Genomic DNA, 22164 nt, shown 5'->3' on the forward strand with positions numbered 1-22164 from the left:
TTTTCTTTCTTTAGGGTTTATAAAGATAGCCTTTTTTCTTTTCTGAATCTTTCTGCTTAAGAAGGAAAAATAAAAATCATAACATTGAATGACTACTGTGGTATTTTATTTCTTCCTTTTTTTGTGTGTAGGATGAATATCTAATGTTTTGTGCCTTCTGAAGCTATTCTTTCTCTCTTTGAGTTTCTTAAAGTCCTCAAGGAATTTGTTTCCTGTATATCTGCCCTGTTTTAAACAAATACTGTTAATCAGTAGAAGTGCTGAAGATGCTGCTCCTTGCCCTCTCTCTGGCTCACCTGTGTGAGGAACAGGAGATGATTTTTTTCGAAACTTCTCTGTCGTCTTTTCGTTCAGGGAGAGGCACGGCCCTTTGTGCCTCAGCCTGAAAAAGTCTAAGTGACTATAGAGTCATGCTTGAGCCTCAGCCCTTGCTTTGTGCAGGGGCTGGTGGGGTTTTGGTGGTGATGGAAAGAAGTCAGAATTAAAGCACTGCGCAGCATCCATCCTTGTTCTCTCGTTAGTCTTTTGACATCTTTTCCTCCAAAGTGGAGATGACGTAAATGGTGAAGAGCTTTTTTTAATTATTATTTTAAATTGTACAATTAAATATTATTTAAATGAACTCACTTTAAAGAAAAAAAAGTTTAAGGAGAAAAAAAATCATTCATAGGGTGTCCTAGGCAAAGTCTTCTCAGGCTGGTTTACCTCTGCTAGTTTTCCAGTTGCTCAGAAGGTGGGCTTCATTTGTTGTTCTCCTTGGGTTCTGTTCATCTAAGCAGTTTTACAGCTAAAGCCATCGTGAAGACGTCTCAGGAGGCTGTGCTTCAGGTCGAAGTTCACCCCAGATGCTGTCTCTACATCGTCTATTCCACCCAAGCTATTGTTGACCTGGAGGACCATCTCATCAGGCCCTTTAGAACTCACCTCACACAAGCTGGAGAAAAGCAACGAGGTCAGTGCCGAGACAGCCTGCAAACCCCTTGTCCGCGGGACTGAGAATCTCACTTGCTTCGCCTCTGCAAGACTCTGAATCTGATTTTTGCAATGAAAGGTGTGAGTGGAAAAGATTTTCTTCTTTGACCCAGAAATGAGGAGAGCAAATGCTGGAAACATCTCTTCAACAAACAACCCTTTTCCCTGGGTGTCTCAGTGCTGATGATCCTCTACATGAAGAATGTTGGAAAACCAAGACTTGTCATTAAATTGTCTTTGTTATCGCTACAGCTTTTTGGAGACAAGCCTGTGCTAGCAATCGGGAAGCCCGAGCGGTTCTGATACTTTCGGAGCTTGTTCTGGGTACCCTGGATAATTTCACAGCCAAATATATTCCCTCTAAAAAGTCCTTGAGGACGTTGAAGCACATACAGAATATGTGTCATTGTCTGATCATTCTTGACAATATCGGGTAATTTTGGTTTAATTTTAGTAAATTGTGGAAAACTGTTCGCTTTAGGAGGAGCTTGTCAGCCCTGGTGGGAGGAAAGGAGCAGCAGGAATGTAACAGCAACATCTGCACAGGCTCTCAAGCTTTCAGGAACCTCTCCAGAGATTTTGAAGCAGAACAAATTGAAACCCAGGCTTTGCTAGTTAAGAGGGCACTGGAGCACTTTGAGTCTCATTTTATTGTATTTTTGTCTCTAACCATTTTTCCCAATTGTACCACTTTTGTGATGTCCATCAGTATCAGATTTGTGTTTCTTTACTTGTATTTATTTTGTATCATGTGTTTTTCTTTGTAGCTTGCACCAGGTGCCATTCCTGTAGGTATTGGGTGTTATGTTTGCAAAATTACTTTTTGTTTTAATTGCATGATTGATTTATTTCCTGCTGTCCTCCTTAATTTTTCTCTGCCCTGTCAGTGTTTGAGACTGGGACTGTCACTTGTTTTGTGAAGCCTGCAAAGAACCCTTTAAGCACATTGCGCCAGGTTCATTTAGGGTATAAAGTTGCACCGCAGTTACGGTGTGATTGCTTTATTTTCACTAGATTATTATATGTCTTTATAGAAATTTTAAGTATTACAGAAAGTATTTTTTAAAATTTAAAAAGTACCTACTAGTCAGTTTGACGAATGTGAACCATATCAGGTTTACAATTTACAATTAGTTCAAGTAATTGCATGCTTGAAATGGTCCTTGCAGGTGTACTCTTTTGTGTGGATTCTGATAGTTTTCTACTTAAAACTATATGCTGAACAATTTGTCAGAGACAAGCGAGTCTCCATGACCCCGTGATATAGTCAGGAACCACAGTGCTTAAGTCCTGGCCCCAAAATAAGAGTAGTTAAAAAATTAGAAGTATTGGAAATAGCGTTGGCAACGTAGATGGATTGTTTCCCACAGTTGCACTCTCACAGTATCTGCCGCACAAAATTTTCACAGTTAAGTGGAGCAGACTTTCCTTCAGCATAAAATGTGATAAAAATATAAAAGCCTAACAATGCCAAGATTAAGGGAATAAATTGCTTTGTAGGTCTGGTACACATGGAAGGTAGTAGAAATAGGCATTGATTGCAGTAAAGGTAATTTAACTTACACATTAGGATAAAATTCCTTATGCGAGAGTAGGTCAGGAATAGGATGGATTACTTTGACAGTGTAGGGGATCTCCATCATTGGTTTTTCTCAAGAACAAATTAGGAAAAAACCACTATTGTTAGTGTTCAAAATGGCATGACAAGCAAGAACTGTAAGAACTATCCAGGGTTTTTGTAAATTAAATTTTTGACTGACTTTGTGGTGTTTACAAAGCGAACAGTTATTGGCAATTACCTTCTGTAATTTTTCATCGAAAAAAGGGATTGCCGTCTGCATTGCTAGCTGTAAAATGAATTTTAATTTTACTGAAAGCTGGCATAGTAGCAGCAAAGCTTTAGGCAATAGGAAACCACTCATTTGGAACACTTTGATATTTCTTTCACAAAGCTTTCAGCAACCAAACTGGTTTCTCATTGAACTAGTACAATCTTAGCCTTCCCAAACATGTGCTTTAGAGTATTTGGATGGCTAAAATCAGTTTCTCCTTCTGTTGTACTAATCTTCCTTGTAGTTGTTCACTATGACACTTAGTGCATGTTAGAGTTAGCTCAAGTGTTTCTGCCTGCTATACTGTAGGGGTTGGTGAGCTTCCCAGCGGTCTGTTTTCTTTTTTAAATTCTGTAGGAGTGACAATAATGACAGGATAGGAGTTACCTTGTAGAAGCGTTTTGGCTTCACATTGAGAAAATGTTTGGAGAAGAAGAATGCAATGCTACTTTTTGGATAATATTTTGAGTACAGCTGTCTCTGACTGCATTGTGTGTCCTACCCTGTATGGGCGGCTTCTGTAGAATTACCTTGGAAATTAGATGGGAAAAATACTTTTCAAGTTACGCCTTGTGCAGCCACTGCATTTTCTGTTATGTTTTATTCACGGTACTAGTCCTCTGATTCCTCTTGTCCCCATTATTTGGGGCAGTTCGGAACAGCTTTTACAGGACTTGTCTCCCAACCTTTTGTGTTTTGCCCAATCACATTTGCATTCCTCCTTTGTAACTTCACCTCATAAAACAAACTAACTAAATAACGGACGCCTGAGAGTAGCACATTAAGTCAGGTTAAATTAACCAGATTACATACAAGGACACAGAAATGTTTGCTGGAATACTGTAGGCAATAAAAGGTAATGTAGTTTATTTAAAAATTTAGCTGTAATATAGTGATCTGTGCAGTCTAATCACCTTACTAACTCAACAGCATCTTTAAAGAGACCGGGGAGGATGTTGAGGCATTTCAACCTCGTCACGATTCACATTTGTCTTTTCAAAAACACAGAGACCAGAAAAGTGTCTTGATTTGTGGGGCTTTTCAGAACCCCCAGGGCATACAGCGTTTAAACACCCTTTTTTCCGGCTCTGTGCTGGCATCCAGCAGGCTGCAGGGTAAGGACTAAGGGTAGGAAGTCCATTGTGCAGCTCTGTATCCATCTGGTAAGTTCACACTGGAAGGAACTGGCATGAGGTTCTGGACTTCAATTAATCTGCTCTATTCCCTGTGAATACAGCAATAACTTCTGTGTGGCAGAAACGTTCCTCCCCGTTTCCGTCAGCTGAGATTCCGTTTGCCCCAAAGTTAATCTGCCTCTTTCCCCAGGGAACATTTCATTCTTCTTCCCTGTACTCGGATAATCTGCTAACCATGCTGGGAGAGAGGCTGGAAGTGGAAGGTTGAGTTCCTGAGCGGCTGCTCAGGGTATCTTGCGAGGCATTGCACTGTCTCTACCTTGTCGCGTGGTTTTGCACCTGCAGCACCACTCTTGGTGCTCGAGCCGTCCAGACCTGAAATCTGTGCTCCCAGCAGGCTACCTAGGGAAGTCATGAGTAACAAATTTACGATGCCTTGACTTGCCTTTTTTTCCCTTCTCTTTACCTTAAAATGTTACTTCCTATTGAAAATTATACCTCACTTGCTTTACTATGGTTTTCACCTGATCAACTGAGAGATTTGTAATTCTGCATCAATATATTTTGATTCTTTCCAAGACACGAAAAGAATCTCTGAAGAGCATTTATTTAGTGATATGCTTCAATGTATAGGATTATATTTTTTTTGTTGCATCAACCCAACTGTTTCATTGCTCCATTAATCAATATAAGTTTTGTTTTGTTTTTAATATGGTTGAATACTACTGCTTGAATCTGGTTTCTTATATTGGTAATTTATGTTTGGCTTAAAAATTATTCGTTTAATGAAAAAAAGTATCGTTTAAAACTAGCAGATACAGGTATTTGTTTACCATTTGGTTTGCTTACTGTATAGGCTAAACTGTATTTTTAATGCATTTTGCATCAAGAAGATTTTTCAGATCAGCAGTGCTATTTTTTAGGTTTGAGGTTTTCTTACGCTTTTGAAGATTGAGTTAGTCACAGTATTTGTGCTTTCTGCTTATTTAGGTTTCAACTAAAACAAGCACTTACACTGAGTAATTGGAAACTTAATGGTATATATGAGTTTATAATGAAATGCTCTTTTTTAATATTGTTTAAAGACCAAGGATCCCCAGCTCCATCTCTTTCTGAACGATTACAATACGTTTTTCACTGTGACTCAGAGTGGCATCACCCGCTACCTCACCCTGCTGCAGCCCGTTGACAGAGAAGTCCAGGAGCTTTACACCTTCTCGGTAAGCTAAATCCACTTGAAGGCACGTCAGGCATTGCTCAGAGCGAGTGTTGAAAAATCATTAGTTGTAGGTCATTGAAATGGCACAGAAGCAGCAAAACACCAGAAGGATGAGTAGCAGCAATTCTGGGGCAGGGGGAAGCTGATAACTGGGGTCGTGTGCTCTTCCAAAATGCATGTGTTTGCTTTGGTAGCAGCATCATCAGCATGGTCCCAGGCTTGTATCCTGCTCCTCCCCACCCTCCCATGACACAGCCCCGCTCTTTTGTACCCAACATGGCCTTTGAGGCCACTTTTGCCTTTTCTTGTCTCATCCCTTGAGCTAGGAACATCTAGGACACCTCTAATGGCCTTTCTGCTTTATTTCACTACAGAATAAAAAAGTAGGTTAAAATAGACCACAGCCAGCAGTATTTAAAAAACAAACAAAAACAAGCCCCAACAAAACAAAAAGCCCAAAACAAACAAAAAACAAACCCCAACAAATAAACCTTAAATTGACTTAATACTCCATGGGGCATTTCCCACTCTGTGTGTAAACATCTTAACGGCCCTAAAGCGATTTGCAAATGTGCTGTAGGGAAAGCCCTTCCTCTGCAGGGCTTCCCTATCAATGCCTCCATATCTTCTGCCTGTTTCTCGTTTGAAAGAAGAGTTCAGATTTCCTCTCTGGAGTAAGAAGGCCTCTAGCTCTTTAAGTCACACCTTAAAATGCTGTCTCTTATATTTAGCATGTGAATAGCACCTGTGTGTGGCAGTGCCCAGGTGAGACTTGCAGTGTTAGGTTTGTGAGCTGTTGTGCCCAGGTCCTTGAGGGTGCTCAGAGCAGCTGGGGACAGGCTCTGCCCTTCCAGCTGAGGACTGCAGCTCGGATCCTGGCCCCAGCCCTGGGAAACAGTTATTCCCTCTCATTTCTCCTGCTAATCCGGCACAGTATGGTTTAAAGGCATTGTTTCGTTTTGCCTTTGCCCTGAGTCTTGCAGGCTCAAGTTCAGCTGAAGTCTCCTGTAATTTTAAGTGCAGACAAAAATGAAAAATGAAATGCTGATTTTTAGTTGTCATACTGTATTTTCTCATAGTTGGAACTGTATTAAAAACACACCATTAAAATATGTTCCTGTTCTGCTTTTTTTTTTTAACCCTGAAGATGACAGCTTCTGATGGTGTGCAGGAGAGTATCCCCGTGACAGTCAATATCCTGGTGATTGATGCAAATGATAATTCCCCAACCTTCTCCAATATATCATACAACGTCAAGATTTATACAGATATGAGGCCTGGGGAAGGCGTTATAAAGGTAATTTCAGGTCTTTTTATTAGCTTTGTTAACTCACCTTTTGTTAGCAGTAGATGGTCTTGTTAACACAAATTGGAAATGCACTAAAACCAGCTAGAAATGACGTTTGTTTATCTCTGTCCACTTCAGTAGCTACCTAGCTATTAAAAAGTTGCTAATACTGAATTATAGGCCTGTCTTAGATGTAGAGCTGCAGTTCAGCTGTTTCATCAGCTGTTTCACAAAACCTTTTCATCTGAAAAATATCAGAAGACAAAAACATCCTGTATTAGCTGGATATTGAAATAAAACGTTTTAGGAGAGCAGGTGAACAGTTGAGTAGAACATAACCAGAAGTGATTTACCATGTCATAAAACCTTTTGTTTTTTACAGAAGCCTAGTCTCATCTGTTTGTAGAGCAAATGAGCAGTGAAACATGTGTTGAACATGGGCCCAGAGAGAGAAGCAGTTTTAATTAAAGTTTGCAAGCACTGATTTACATTTCACTGGAGGTGAATCCTGGTTGCACTGAAGTTAATGGGAAAAGGCTTTTTTGGGTAGTAAACCTTCTAAGATCTCAGCCATGCTCCAGCGTGCTTCCCGGCTAGATGGATGAGATGACAAGATGCTGTTAGTGGAGGTCAGCATTCAAGGATCGTAGAAGGCAGTGGGAGTATTGGAAAAAAGAAAATTCATCAGCTGACTTAAGTAATAAAATACCATTTCCTGAAATATAATCAGGAATTAAGCATTTGAAGGTAACAGTGATTTAACAGTATTAGGAGAGAGTTCAGTGTGTGTTCTGGCATATGCCCTACTTGAGCCTTATTGACTTGCTGCATTTGCTGTCTTTGGAACTTCAGTAACGTTATCCTTGTCTTTTCATCAGTCTGGGCTACGAGTGCTTAAAAAGCATCAATGAGAGCCATGGGAACATTTTCAGCAACCTTTGAGGGAAAGATAAACAATTTGAATCTAATTAAGTTCCTTCAAGCTATGCACGAGGCGGTGGCCGGGGAAGAGGCCAAATACTGTCATCCTGAATGAGCAAAAGGCAGGCAGAGCTCAGGAGCTGTGCGTAGGGTTTGACATCAGGAGCTTTATTTGCAACATCTCATAAATTCCGAACTCCCTGTACAACCGTATGGGTTTTGCAAGTACAATACAGTCACTTGGTATTTAAGGTACAGAGATACATACGGTGCTGAAAAAATGTAAATCAAGGGGTTTTTCCGAAAGTATAAGCACTCTAGCCCAAAAATAAATCATTAGGGTTATCACATGGCCTTTGTTGTGCAGAGCATCGGGCAAAGTAGCATGCTATGGATGTCAAGTATCTGAGTATCTAAATGGTTTTTCCTCTTAAAGGTGCATGTGCCAGGAAACATGAGGCAGATGATGTTGCTAAATTAGATTGCAGCAAGCATGAAAAGAATGGTTTCAGTACCCAAAGTTGGCCTTAAGGACGCTCTGAGCTGCCGGGCTTATGTTTATGATACTTGGGACAAAGTGAAGCAGCTCCTGTGGTTCTCTAAAACAGCTACAATGCTTTAGCACTTAGTGCATTTAGTGCTTGTGCGTCCAATGGGAATGTGCTGTTCCGAGGGGCTGCACTTTCTGGTGTTTCAACTGCAAATATTTTCAGCCCCTGGAGGCGTGCAAAGAGCAGGAGTACAAATTTCTTGGTAAATTGTTCCTTCTGAGAAGAAGCAAGAGGGCGGCTCTGCAAGGCCATCTGTGTTAGCCTGTGCCCCCAGAATTCATTTAGCAGAGAAACAGATTACTGCTCTGTGAGCAGGTTTGGTCTGAGGCACTGTTACGTTCCTGCTCCTCCGCTGCCCATCGCAGCAGCTGCCTTTGGCCTTCCAACAACAACGCTGTGTAACGGCTTGTCTAAAAATTGATCAAATCAATGTAGTTATGCCGATTAGAAACATTGCAAGGACTAACAAGTGTAAAGGCAGAAACGGTAAGAAGAACAGTTTAGATGTGGATATTGTGCAGAACATTTGAATTTAGGTAATGCCTGAAGGGGTCCCTTCTGGAATGAAATTGTGAGGTTGGAAACAAGAAGGGGGGAAGTCAGGCATTAAACTTGCCTTTGCTAAAGGTTTAAATTATTTGGGAAAGCGTAAGAGTCCTGAGAGTTTTTCCCTTTCTTCACACTTCTGTCTGCAAGGTCAGCACATGGTTACTTCCAGACTACATGAGTATATAATGTGGTCAGAGGGTAGGAAATTCTGGCTGTTTTGGGAGAGGGATTGTGTTTCAACTAATCTTACATTGCCAGATGATCTGAGTTTATAAACTAACTGACATAAAATAAGCTAGGAGTCATCTTAAGATTTCTGCATACTGTGAAAATGCTGTAATAATGACTTCAGGCTGCTGGGGTATCTGGGAAGTTGCTCACCTTGTTCTTTTGCCTGGGCTGCAGGCACCAAGTCTCATTCAGAGTTACAGGAGTGTGAGAAATGGGATTTGTCTTGTGGAGTTATAAGTAGCCACCGAGTCAGTGGTGCCACAAATACCCGTGGGTTTCCTTAGGCCAGGAAGGTAGGTATGTGCTGCCTGATCACTCTGGTCCTGCTTTATAAATACCTTCTCAAATGAAATACAGATTTTTTTTAAACTGCTAAATCAGTGATTTTGATGATATACTTGGCTTGTTCTCTATATGCAGAGCAAACTCGTCTCGTAAGCCTATCTCATCGTTGGTTTAAGAATCATTTGAGATGATCAGCTGTGATAGTTCCCAGAGGAAAATGACCCAGGTCAGATACGATTAGTCTGTACAAAACGCTTTCTCTAATCAGAGAAAGTAGGTTAGAAAAAGAACACTGACCTCCATGAATCTGTACAATCTCATAATCATCTGCACATAAGCACTAGCTTGTGCTTAACTCTCTACTCAGGCTTATTTTCACAGACGATGAACGAAGTGAAGCATGTCATCTTTCTGCAAAAATGCGAATTTCTGGTATAGCAATGCAAGTGCTCTCATGTCGATCCCACTTTGCCTTTATTATCCTGAGGGCAGTAAGAGATCGAGATTTTTTTTCATTTTATTTGCTGAGTGCAATTGCATGAAAATTTACAAATAACCCCAGTTTGTACTTGCCTGTTGTCCCATTTTGTGGGTAATTGTTTTGATCTTACTTCTGGAAAAAACCACTAACATGTTAGTTAATAGTTTAGGTAACCCAAAAAAAAAAGGTAAATTAAAAAATCCTTAGGCTCTGTGTCAAAATAACCACAAATAGCAGGGGAAAAAAAATCATTACAAGTAAAATTCGATCTCCCCCCCCAGGTGGTTAGAGCAAGGCATTTCCCTCTTTCCCGTTGCCTTTAAGAGAAGTGAGCAAAACAGTGGAAACGGATTTGCATCCTACTGAGTTGCTTTGGTTTCATCTGGGAGCCTGGTGGTGGTGGGTAATGGACCTTTTGCCGTCCAGCTCTACGTGTGTGCTGCAGCTTTGCAGCGCTGCTCGTGTGTTTTTCGAAAGTTGGTGGGTATCGTGATAGAGCAGGTTGTCTGTCCCCTTCACAGGGACAGCCTCCCTCCGGTTTTTGGGGATACAGAGTGGAGCATGAAATCTCTGCTCGCTGACTTCTTGGGCACGGGCTATGGCAGTACCATCAGGGTGTTGAAAGCACAACTGGCTTGGGAAGTTTTTATTTCAGTCTCTGAGTACTTGTGAGATTGATTGTTGCCTTGGTTTTGTCAGTTAAGTTTAAATGTGTGTGTATTCTCTCCCTTTCAGCTTGAGAATTTCTTACCTGATTTTTTCCTTCTGCTTTTATAGGTATTTTATTGTGCTCCCTGAGCGAGACAATAGCTGACTGAGAAGTGTCATTTCAAAAAGTTTTAAAATGTGTGATAAATAAAATGTACCACTAGAATGACCGATTAATACTAAACCTATTAAAGTACTTAATTCCATCTTTTTTATATTATTATAATTTTGCTGTTCTCTTCCCCACTTTTCTGTCAGTACTTTCTTCCCGTGATTCAGATATTTATAGCAGTTACGCATTGATGGGTGGAGTGTGCAACCGTAATGCAATAATATTTCACATAAGTAAATCCACTCTGTTTCTTTAGACACCTCTCATTTCTATCTACAGCATAAACTGTGCAGGGCACAGAGAATATTGAGCATGAAAATGAGAGAGCTGAGAACAGACAGAGGATGGCAAAAAAACATTGCCCACCTAAATCTTTGTGTAAAGTTACCTGAAGGTCAAAGAATTCCTTGGCCCATGAATAGATTTAGTGTATGTTCTCTTTACAGAATAACTACTGAACTGGCCTTAAGAATTATATGCTGTTCTTACTCTGCTTTAAATTTATGAAACCAAAATAACTTATTTTTAATTCATCTGTGTATCTTCATTTCTACCTCATTTCCTGTTGCAGAGGTATGACCCATGTGCAGGGGCTCTCTTATAAGAACAATTAAATAACTCCATGATTGAAAATGAAAAACAAGCTACGCGGTGGATTGGTGCATTGCCTGTTCGCCTGCTGCGAGCTGAAACAATTCTGCCTCAGGTCACCAGTGCGAGTTAATTTGGAGGCCCTGCCCCAGATCTGGTTACCCACAGCACTTAACTTCACACATCCCGGCGTAAACGGCCGTTGTGCTAAGGTCAGAAATGAAAGCAAAAAGATAAAACATGGTAAAACTGCAGGCACTAATGTTTCTATCACTTATCTCTTGCTCACGGTAGAATTGGACTCGAGCAGTACCAGTACTTTCAGCTGTACATGGGGACAAATGTTACTTGGAGCCATTCAATAAATGTCTCCCCTGGGACTGTTTTGCCGTTACCCCAAACGCGACGTCTCAGTGCTGGATCACTACTACTTTTTTTAAACAATGTCTTTTCATTCCCTGCACATACGGACCTGTGACTCGAGCCCTCCTTGCGTATGGACGCATACTAAATTGTGTATCAGAGACGTGTTTGGGTATTTGCAGCTGGGCATATGCTCATGGTTTGCGGCTCTTAAACGTGCATCTTGCTATGAAGCCACAGAACAATTTAAAGGAAATCTTCACAAAAGTCATCTCCAAACCACACTTAAGGTTTTATTTATGTGGTTATTTGCAACCCTCTGCCTTTAAGTCCCCATCAGCATATTGATTTCCAGCTACAAAGTAAATGTTATTAGCAGAAGCAGAAACCAAAACTGGGTTATGTATGCATTTCTCAGTAAGTGCACTTATGTGTTCAAGTGAAAATATAATGGACAGGGATGTACTGAAATGTCGGAAGGAAGATATTGTGAAAGTATTTTGACCTGCTCTATGTTAGTGTTATGTTTCGTGAGCCCAAGTTTAGGAATGTCTCCATCACAATCCTGTTTGCCCCTGACACACAGAAACTTATTACTGCTTTTCCTATTGCAACCAGTGGCTGAGTTGAAATGGCGAGCCCAAGAAGGCCAAGCAGGGTTTGTAGTTGCCATCTGTGCTCTGGCAGGCCAGCGTTTTTCACTGGTATGCTGCTCTGGAGAGCAACTGTACGCTTTCCTTGGCGCTGTTACACAATGTAAATGTGCAACCAAGGTGGCTGTGGAGCCTTGCGCTCCCCTGCCTGGAGCACTCGCTCCGAGACAGCCGCTGGGAGGCGAACCGGCGTGACTTGTGGCGTCCGCAGGACGCGCTTTAGGTCAGTACCAGTCAGACCGACTTTGCCAAACGTTCAATTTGTTGAAAAACATAGGGTTACTGGAAAGGTTGGTAATCACTTTATCTGTTCGCGGCAAGGTCCCGAAAAGTGTTGCTGCGGAAAGGTTGTAGGTCAAATGTTGAAGTCCCGTGTCCTCCAAGTGTGAAGTGAGGCTGAACAGAGCTTATATAGCGACCAGGAGTGTGTCTTTGTAAACGGTAAGGCTGTCTTTGCAAGTCTCCTTTCCCTTCCAAGGAAACTACTTCTTGCTGCAGTAGAATATGCACCTGTTTTGCAAAACGTTCAATATATTAAATGTTAATGTAACGAAGCTGAGGCTGCTAGATGGAGGAAGTTTCTAAGGAAATTAAAATAAATCTTGTTTTATACTTCTTTCCGTGTATTTTAGACTGTGTTTCTCAAATCTTGTTAGCTATGAAGCTCTACCAGTCTGGGACAGAGAAGATGGAATTTATAGAATCATATACTATGGCAGCTGTTAAACTTTAATTCTGTTTAATTCCGGTTTTGATTCCTGGTTTTGCCCCCAAAATGTTATTCAAATCACTTATCTTTTCAAACATTCAATATTTGTAAGTTTAATTAACCTTATTAATCTGTGTACTGTGTAGTCAATTAATTTCCTTTTTTCATGTCATTGCAGTAAAAACTGGCCTTGTTCCAAATCCGGTCATTAAATACTTAGGCCCTTGTATTTTGCATAAAACCTTTATTTATCTTTTTGTGTGCATTACTTGTGAAGTTCAGTCCAGGAAGTTATTACAGCACTTTTCTTAACTGTGTCACTTAGTTTGATAGTTATTCTTTGCGAGGCTAATGAACGCAGGCAGTTGTATATAGTAACTATAGAACGAGTGACTAAAGAAACAGGGTTTGAGAGGGTTTTAAGCTCTAAACCCTGAAAGGGTGCAGAAAGTCTGTTCCGTATGCTGAGTTTTGGTGAGTCTGACTGTTGCTAGTGAATATATTGGTATAGCAAGGCATCATACGGGTTGAATGCAAAGTATGTTCCAAAAGTGCAGCCTTTATAGGATGCCTTTTTCAGAATTTTAAAAGAAAATATAGAATGAGATTTGCTCTCCAAGAATAACACATGGGTATTAATTTGCTTTTTAAACTTTCAAGAGGAGGTGATCCCTCTTTTGTGATTATTTTTTTTTGAGGTATTTTAAGTGTTCATCCTGTGTCAAAATGATAGGAGGATGAATTAAGAGGATTTGCTCATTCTAGTCCGAACCGTGATCAGTTCACTTTGTTAGAGGGAAGCATCTATGACAAAGAAGTTAAAATAAAATCAGTTTAGATCGAGTTAAGTACTTCTGTGCGTGAAAGAAGCAGAACACTGATTACTTCAGGAGAAAAGCAACTTAACTAACATGCTTCTCAGTTGATGAACACTGTGTACAAACTATTCCATCTTAAAGATGGTTGGTCCTCCGTGAAGTAGCGCAGGCCCCAACAGCAGTAATAGCTGGCACTCCGAACAAAGAAGGTAAACCCCTCTTCCGTTAATACACCTAAATCGCTTATTTTTTTTAGCATTTCAGTTAATTGATTCTGTTTAAGCTATTGTGGCTTAGTTTTTTGCTTTTGAGCAAGTTTTTGACTTTTCATATGAAATTTTGTATTTCACTGAGCTTAGGTGCATAAAGAACTGAGATTGTCCTTTAAAGCAGCTAGATCCTTGAGTGCTCACACACTCCCCTGGGTGTTTAATGTTGTATGCAAATGTGATTAACTTGAATATTACAACTTTGGGTTTTATTATTCAATTCCTTTCTTGTTTCTAGTTGCAAGGTTTGGCTTCTACTCTTCTCTTCCAGTTCTCTTCCAGTTTAGTTTTCCTTGGGCAAAGGTGTTTTGAATCTGTAGGAAGGCTGTGACCTGAGGAAGGTTGAGCACGATGCTGTGTTGATTAATAGATTATGTTATATCCTAATGTAGCAGAGACTTGAATGAGTTCCTCTACCTGTCATGCACTGCTGTCACCTTGGAGAGTGTCACAGGGATGAGAAAAGGGTGCCTGGCAGGCAAACATTTAGCCTGCTGTGTTGCCTGGCCCTGGCTGAGATACGATGTCTGTTGACCCTGCCATCGGCTTCACAGCCGTCGCTAAGGTTTTGTGTCATCGTGTGTTATCCTTAAATCCTGGACTTGCAATGTTGCCCACTGGCATGAGTGTTTGTGCCAAGACAGCCAAAGCATATAGGCCGGCAGAGACCTTTTGAGAGGCTACGTGTCTATTTGGTTTTTTTCATTCTCACTTCAGGAGCCCTGCAGGGAATAATTTCTGAGGCTGGGATTTCTTATTGCTTTGTACATCCCGCGGGGGGGCTCTGCTGCTGTACCTGCTGGTGCCCCTTGCCATTTCCCAGCCCAAACTGCTCAGCTGCAGCTGGGAGCAGCAGGAGCCTGTTGTGCCATCGTTCCCTGTCATTTCCACTCCTCCACTGTTGGTAGCGAGCAGCTGGGTGCACAGGCAGCGCTGCCACTGCCTGCTGCAGCTGTGGCCTCCTGGATGTTCAAGTACCGCTCATACAGCGTTCTGTCACGCCATGCGCAGTTTGAGGTAATAGAAAGTCATACAAAACTAAGAGCCAGCGAAGAAACCAGTGTGTGTATCAGCAAACTAACCCCTATGGGAAGAAGACATTCGCCTTAGAAAGTCCAGATGTACCGGTGTAGTTGGTGGTATTTTGGTGACTCAACCCTAAACGTAACAGAATGCTGTGCTCCTTTTTGTTGTCTGAATGTCGTGATAATTAAGACGCAATTTTAATCATTGTGCTACAGGTCAAGTGATAGGCACTGTGAGCAGTTAGCTGAGTGATTACACCTCATAGGTAGAATAACTTGTGTTATTCTGCATATGTGTAAAGGAAGAGGAGAGGTAAAAGGGCTTAGCTAGGACACGGGGCTCTCAGCTGGTGTGGCTGAGGCATGGGTGCATATTTCTGTTATGGCAGGGGTCTGATTTGAAATCTCAGGTTCCTATTTCTTTGCTCTGTGGCACGGCAGTCAGAGCCATTGGTACCTGACACCCGGCTAAAAGCTAACAAATATGAATACTGAGCTATATTTTTCTGGCCCTGTGTATGAATGTGTGATTTCGCATGGTATGCTAGAGAAGTGGGATAAACCCGTTGCCTTTCCCAGGGGCAAGGTAGGAACCCCCTCATTTCACTGGTGACAGTCACATTCATCATTATAATTTGGGTCTAAATTATTAGGCCTTAGATTTTTCTCATGCTGAGAATCAAAATTGTACAATTATATAGAAGAAATGCTACATGCGAGAGGAACCACAGTCCCAGTAGAGAGGCAGTGTAGAGGCAACAAAGTAGAGAAGTATATGCTCGGTTGGATTTATCACACAGCTCTGAGATTGTCCCCACAAGCATAGCCTTCCAGGTAGGTGGTGTCACATCGCCATGTGAAATGAGCCTTGCGTGTCGGCGAGGTGCGTGGTTGTGCCTCCAGCGGGGGTATCCATATGCCATTTCCCTTCCACTTGGCTTCCTTTATGGTACATGCACACGTGAGTAATACACACATTGTTCTCCGGCTCCACACAACGAAGGCTTGTAATGCAAGACCTGGATATTAGAATTTCTGGCAGTAACAAGGCTGTCACTTTGAAGAGTGTAGAGAGAGATGGGAACTTGCAGTAATTAAATACAATCCTCTTGTTAGATTTGTGACACAATAAGTATCTTCCCACCCCCACGCCCCCTTTTATAGGAAGTGTTATAAATTCCAATCCACAGAGAGTAAATTTGGTCTTAATTAGTTTTCTTAATTCATATCTTAAAGTAATTTGCCTGCAATCTTAGGTAAGCAGTTTTTCTCTGCTTCATGATGTTTTTACACCTATTGTCCTTCATTTAAATTGTATCCTTGTTGTACAGTAATTAGAAGTTACGGCATATGTTACAGGTGTTCAAGTTTTTCCCTCATCTCTGCTTCCTCTACCCCTACTGAGTTGCCTTATAAAAAACTATTAAACTATGACACTGAACCATGCGTGCTGACATTCTGGTTTTGAATTGCAGCTCACTGCTGTAGATGCGGACGAGGGACCCAATGGACACATAGTATATGAAATTTTGGCTGGGGATCAGGGAGACTTCATCATCAATGACCGAACAGGCCTTATCACCATTGCTCCAGGAGTTGCATTGTCAGTGGGGCAATCCTATGCTCTCACTGTCAAAGCATCTGATAGTGCTCCTCCTGCGCAGAGAAGGTAATTCATCTTATAATGAACCTAATTTTTTAATCGGTGCTTAGCAGTGCATAAGAAGCGTGGCACACCCTTGTGTCTATAATTCCACACTGGAATACGATTCAATGTGCTGTGTTTGGTGTGAGGATCACATTTTGGAAAAGTGTAATATTAGAAATATTTCACTTTTTGTTTTTTATTTATTTATATTTTCCTTACAGTACACAGTTTTCATTATTTCGTTTGCTTGTAATGGTCTGGTTTTTAAAAGTTCACATTGTGCTGTCACTGTGCACGCCCATCTGCTACAAGAAATTGAAGTGAAGGGATGTAAGGAAGAAAGTAAGTGAGAAGGGAGATGCTTTTGGTTCCGAATGCAGCTTGCTGTGATGCAGAAGGCATCAGAAATAGTCTGGTTGCTGAGCTGGAGACCTTCTCTCCAGGTATAGGGTGTGCAAGGTCATCTAGCCTTGGCATGCCGTGGACATACCCGACAAGCTGTGCGAATGGTGAGCAATGCTCGCACTAAGATCTAAATTCTCACTGGCAGAATTATTTCATTATTTCTGTTCTCCACCAGCTGACAGAGAGCAGCAGCCTGCAGATTTAGTATGGGTAGAACGTGATGCTTCCAAAAAAATAAAAATATTGAGTCCTGCTTTCACGAAGGTGTAGGGGTGGTGCATCAAAGTGGCGCTCGTGTTCTGGGGCTGGTATTGATAGTGTGACAACCTCATTCTCCAAAGAGGATGACAGAGAGGAACAGTACTTTCCAGCATTTAAATGTCCCACAACCTTCCCTCTTTTCCTCAAATGGAGAATGTAAGAAGGAAAGAGAACACAAAAGTGGCATTTCAGTTATTGGCTTTTCTTCAGGACCTGCTGCTTCTATCAAGTCTCCAAGAAAGCAGCTCATACTGTTCTGTACAGAATTTAAAATTACATTTCCTAATCTCTGAAGTATTCAGATTGCTGGATTAGTCATAAAACTAATATCTGGTAACACAGTCTTCCAGCTGAATTTTATTCTCCTTTCCCTCTGTTGCTTGCCTTCTTGATAAGCCCTTTCTTAGGGTAGCTGATAGTAGGCTGTTAGTGCAAAGGGGAAGATTGTGGACCATTATGCACTTACTTTTGTGTAGTACTAGCATAGTATTAAAGTGGAGGAGAAAAATCAATAATGCCACTTCAGAGAACTTCAGAATCCAGCCACGTGGTCCCAACAACGGTAGCCCCTACAATACAGCTTTGATTGCTATCAGCTCCTTTTATGTTTGAGAAATCCTTATATTGTCTAAAAATACATACTTCTGATGATGTATGTTGGGAGCATGTGCTTCCTCCTCTGAAAATGTCTTTATTGCAATAATCTTCCAAAGTGGAAAAGCTCTCCTTTCTTGTCGTTTCTGCTTGTCTCCCCTTTTATGGAATTAGAGCATGTAATTTGCTTCATAGCTTTTAATGTGAGTTCAAAAAACCACTCCACCTGGGCAGTATTCCTGTAGCTGGCATGGGTGGCCCTGGGGCGAAGCTGGCCTTGGCCTGAGGTGTATTTGGGCTCCAGAGCTGTTTTCTGTGCGTGTGTAGATTAAAAAAATCAGAGGGAGGGCAACTGGAGCTTCAACAAGGTGCCATGGAGAATGAAAGTGGATAACTCCTACTGTCTGGTAGGGGACATTTGAATAAAAAGATTTTGCTGCCGTCCTGATGTTCTTTCTGTAAGGCAGGAAAACCAGAAATGAGCTGGTGGTGCTTGAAGCAGCCTCCTATCATTCTATGCAGAGAAAAGCCAGGGAGAGCTTATGTGAGCGACAGCTCTGAGGTCTTTAAAACTGTCCTTTTGCATCTCTGTAGTTCATTCCTTCTGTCTGTGAGCTGGTTAGTACCTCGCAGTTGGGGTTGTACAAACTTCTTGCTCCTTCTCATGCAAAGTTGCCGTGTTGTGTTAGGTGGTTCACGTTGCCTTGGTGGAGGCAATAACCAGTATTTGAGATTTCTAGGAATGGGCTAGGTCTAGCCAGACATTACGTATCTCTGTAGGCAGGAAGGTGTGTCCCCTGTAACATAAATAAATAACCAAAGGATTTTTAATGTAATTTTAAATATTAAGTGTTTTTTCCCAAAGCTGTGTTCTGCTGCAGGACGCACCAGGCTAACTGTAGTCATGTGTAAACTGCCTGGGTTTCAATTATCCCCTGGCTTATGCACAAAGCAGGACCCAACTGCTAAACCTGGCTCAGGAACTGTAGCTTTGTAGCCTTTGTGAGACCAAATTCAAATTGAAATGCATTCTGTGTAGATGTTTTGCACATTTGACGCATTAAATTCTTGGCGGGTGACTGTGCATAAAACAGGATATTTTGTTGAGTATTATTAAAGTTTATATCTGTAGCAAGCATCATTAATGTAAGTTATTGAGGTATATTTAAGTCCACTTACGTACTTCAAGTGTACTTAAGTTTCTACAAAGTATAGAAGTTTAACAATTTAGCTTTTTAGAACTAAAGTTATAGGTAAGCATATAGTGATTAGCAGTTTCTGTAACTGAAAAAAAGAACAACATTTGTAAAATCAAACAGTTCCAGACCGTAGCCTTTTCACCGTTGACCTCAGATTCCTGTACAGTGGAAGCATTTCACTTAGTTATAACAGTGATTCTCCAGATCAAGTCCAATCTAGAAAGTACTTGATCATAAGACTATTGAAATACATACACTTTCTCTTTCACTTGCATATGTGGAGATTGTTTGGCCAAAGGTATATTGGTCCACATATGTATAAATATATTAATTATACATTTTATAATATAGTTATATGTGGAAAGCACACAGCGTTAAAGCAGAGACAGGGACGCAGTCTCAATTACTTGTTGACCATGCTTTCCTTGCATTACCATTTAGCTGGAGTATCATAGAACCCAGAATAATTTGGGTTGGAAGGGACCTTTAAAGGTCACCTGGTCCAATGCCCCTGCAGCAAGCAGGGACATCGTCAACTAGATCAGGTTGCTCATTGCCCCGTCCGACCTGGCCTTGAATGTTTCCAGGGATGGGACATCGACCGCCTCTCTGGGCAACCTGGGCCAGCAGTTCACCACCCTCACAGTAAAAAAGTCTTTTCCTTATACCCAGTCAAAATCTACCCTCCTTTAGTTTAAAACCATCACCCCTTGTCCTGTCCCAACAGGCCTTGCTAAAGAGATTGTCCCCATCTTTCCTGTAGTCCCCCTTTAAGCACTGGAAGGCCGCAATAAGGCCTCCCCACAGCCTTCTCTTCTCCAGGCTGAACAACCCCAGCTCTCTCAGCCTGGCCTCGTAGCAGAGGGGCTCCAGCCCTCGGATCATTTTTGTGGCCTTCTCTGGACCTGCTCCATGTCCTTCCTGTGCTGAGGGCCCCAGAGCCGGAGGCAGCGCTGTGTGGGGTCTCACCACAGCAGAGTAGAGGGGCAGAATCCCCTACCTCGCCCTGCTGGCCACACTGCTTTTGATGAAGCCCAGGATCTGGTTGGCTTTATGGGTTGCAAGTGCACATTGTTGGCTCATGTCCAGCTTTTCACCTACCAGTACCTCCAAGTCCTTCTCTGCAGGGCTGCTCTCAATCCCTTCATCCCCCAGCCTGTGTTGATATCGGGGATTGCTCGACCCAGGTGCAGGGCCTTGTTGAAGTTGGCCGTGTTGCTTTCATGTGAAGAACCTAATGAGGTTCCCCTGGGCCTACTTCTTGAGCTTGTCCAGGTGCCTCTGGATGACATTCCATCCTTCAGGTGTGTCAGCCGCACCAGTCAGCTTGGTGTCATCTGCGAACTTGCTGAGGGTGCAGTCAACCCCACTATGTCATTGATGAAGATATTAAACAGTACTGATCCCAGTATGGACCCCTGAAGGACATCACTTGTCACCAATCTCCATCTGGACATTGAGCCATTGACCACTACCATCTGGATGTGACTGTCCAACCAGTTCCTCACCCTCTGAACAGTCCAACATCAAATCCGTATCTCTCTGATTTAGAGAGAAGGATGCTGTGGGGGACCCTGTCAAAGGCCTTACAGAAGTCCAGACAGACAACATCTGTGGCTCTTCCCTTGTCCGCTGATGTAGTCACTCCATCATCACAGGAGGCCACTAGGTTGGTCAGGCAGAGCTTGCCCTTGGTGAAGCCTTGAATCACCTCCCTCTCCTCCACGTGCCTTAGCGTAGCTTCTAGGAGGATCTGTTCCATGATCTTCCCAGGCACAGAGGTGAGGCTGACAGGTTGGTAGTTCCCCGGGTCCTCCTTTCTACCCTTTTTAAAGATGGGCACGATGTTTCCCTCCTTCCAGTCCCCAGGGACTTCACCTGAATGCCATGGCTTTTCATATATCACAGAGAGTGCTTTGGCAACTATGTCAGCCAGTTCCCTCAGGACTCTGCGATGCATCTCATCAGGTCCCATAGATTTACGTGTGTTCAGGTTCCTCAGGTGGTCACAAACCTGATCTTCTCTGACTCCCCCAGACCCTGTCTTGTGGTCCATCCACTTCAGAGGTGAGGGAAGAGAGGTTGCCAGTGAAGGCTGAGGCAAAGAAGTGGTTGAGTACCTCAGCCTTCTCATTCATTATTACCAGTTTTCCAGTCACGTTCATTGGGGCAGTACACTTTCTTTGACCTTCCTTTTGTGGCTGACATACCCACAGAAGCCCTTCTTACTATTCTTTGCATCCCCTGCCAAGTTCAGCTCCAGCCATGCCTTGGCCCTCCTGACCCCATCCCTACACAACCGGGCAGGGTCCCTATACTCTTCCCAGGACACCTGTCCCTGCTTCCACTGCCTGTGCTGTTCCCTCTTGCTCTTTAGTTTGACCAGCAGGGCTCGGCTTATCAATGCTGGTCTCTTGCCTTTGTTTCCGGATTTCTTACACCTGGGGGTTGTAAAAGCCACATTTCCGTGCTTATGTGAGTTTGTGAGCGCTATTGAGTTCCTGAGCTCTGTTCTGTCCTCAGTGTATCCAGCTGTCCCTGCAGTGTTAGAACACCAGCTGAAGCTGTTGGAAAGTTCAGCTCTGTTTCCTTTCCCTTGCCAAAGCAGATTTTGCCAGCCACTTAAATATATATATATGTATATATATGTATATAACATACAAAAAACTCATGGGTTAAAATTACAAAGCACTAGTAAAAATGATTGGAAATTTTAAAAGTAGCAGTTTAATATTATAGTGCTTTTAGTTTGCAAACTACTAGTGCTTTACTTTTGTGATATTACCTTAAAGATTTGATGAAAATTTGCTTACTATTGTGGTGAATATAAACCATTGGGGGTTTTTTTTAGAGCTTGATAAATCATCTTGGGCATTTTTAAGATGTAGCAGGATCAGGGAAAAAAAGGATACAGAACAATATATTTTTATTAAATATTCAGCAGTGGAAGAAAAATGCATGCTAAACTGCAACTATTTGGATGTGTGTATCATGCACAGACAGCAGCTATCCCGAGAAAATATGCAGCTCAAGTGATATTTTGTCCGCTAACTCATTGTGTCTGTTGCTGAGCATTTGGTGATAGTATTTTTTTTTTTTTACTCCAACAATGTAAGTGTGGAACATCAATTCAGAAAGATTAGTGGGATATGAGGGAGTATTTTAAAATAGACAAGACGACAGGAAATTACAATAGTTTATAAGGAGGTAATCTACACTGAGTGATCGACTTTAGCTGTAATCGTCCATCTTCCCCTGATTACAGTGGTTTTGTTCCTATCTATTGAGTTAGTAATCTGCAAATTCAGCTTCTTAAATGCCCAAGGATATGACAGATGGGAAGG

General features: G+C 41.9%; 1 protein-coding gene across 5 annotated transcripts in view; it reads left to right on the top strand.

Annotated features, from left to right (window-relative positions):
• Positions 1-22164, top strand: part of PCDH15 (protocadherin related 15) — a 695790-nt gene that overhangs the window by 501464 nt on the left and 172162 nt on the right. For all 5 annotated transcript variants that reach the window (XM_075109425.1, XM_075109424.1, XM_075109422.1 and 2 more), the window contains 3 exons: positions 5026-5160; positions 6307-6456; positions 16189-16382. In XM_075109425.1, the coding sequence (XP_074965526.1) occupies positions 5026-5160; positions 6307-6456; positions 16189-16382 (479 nt within the window). The remainder of the gene's footprint in view (positions 1-5025; positions 5161-6306; positions 6457-16188; positions 16383-22164) is intronic.

Source organism: Phalacrocorax aristotelis, chromosome 14 (genome assembly GCF_949628215.1).
Source record: "Phalacrocorax aristotelis chromosome 14, bGulAri2.1, whole genome shotgun sequence".
Taxonomy (NCBI): domain Eukaryota; kingdom Metazoa; phylum Chordata; class Aves; order Suliformes; family Phalacrocoracidae; genus Phalacrocorax; species Phalacrocorax aristotelis.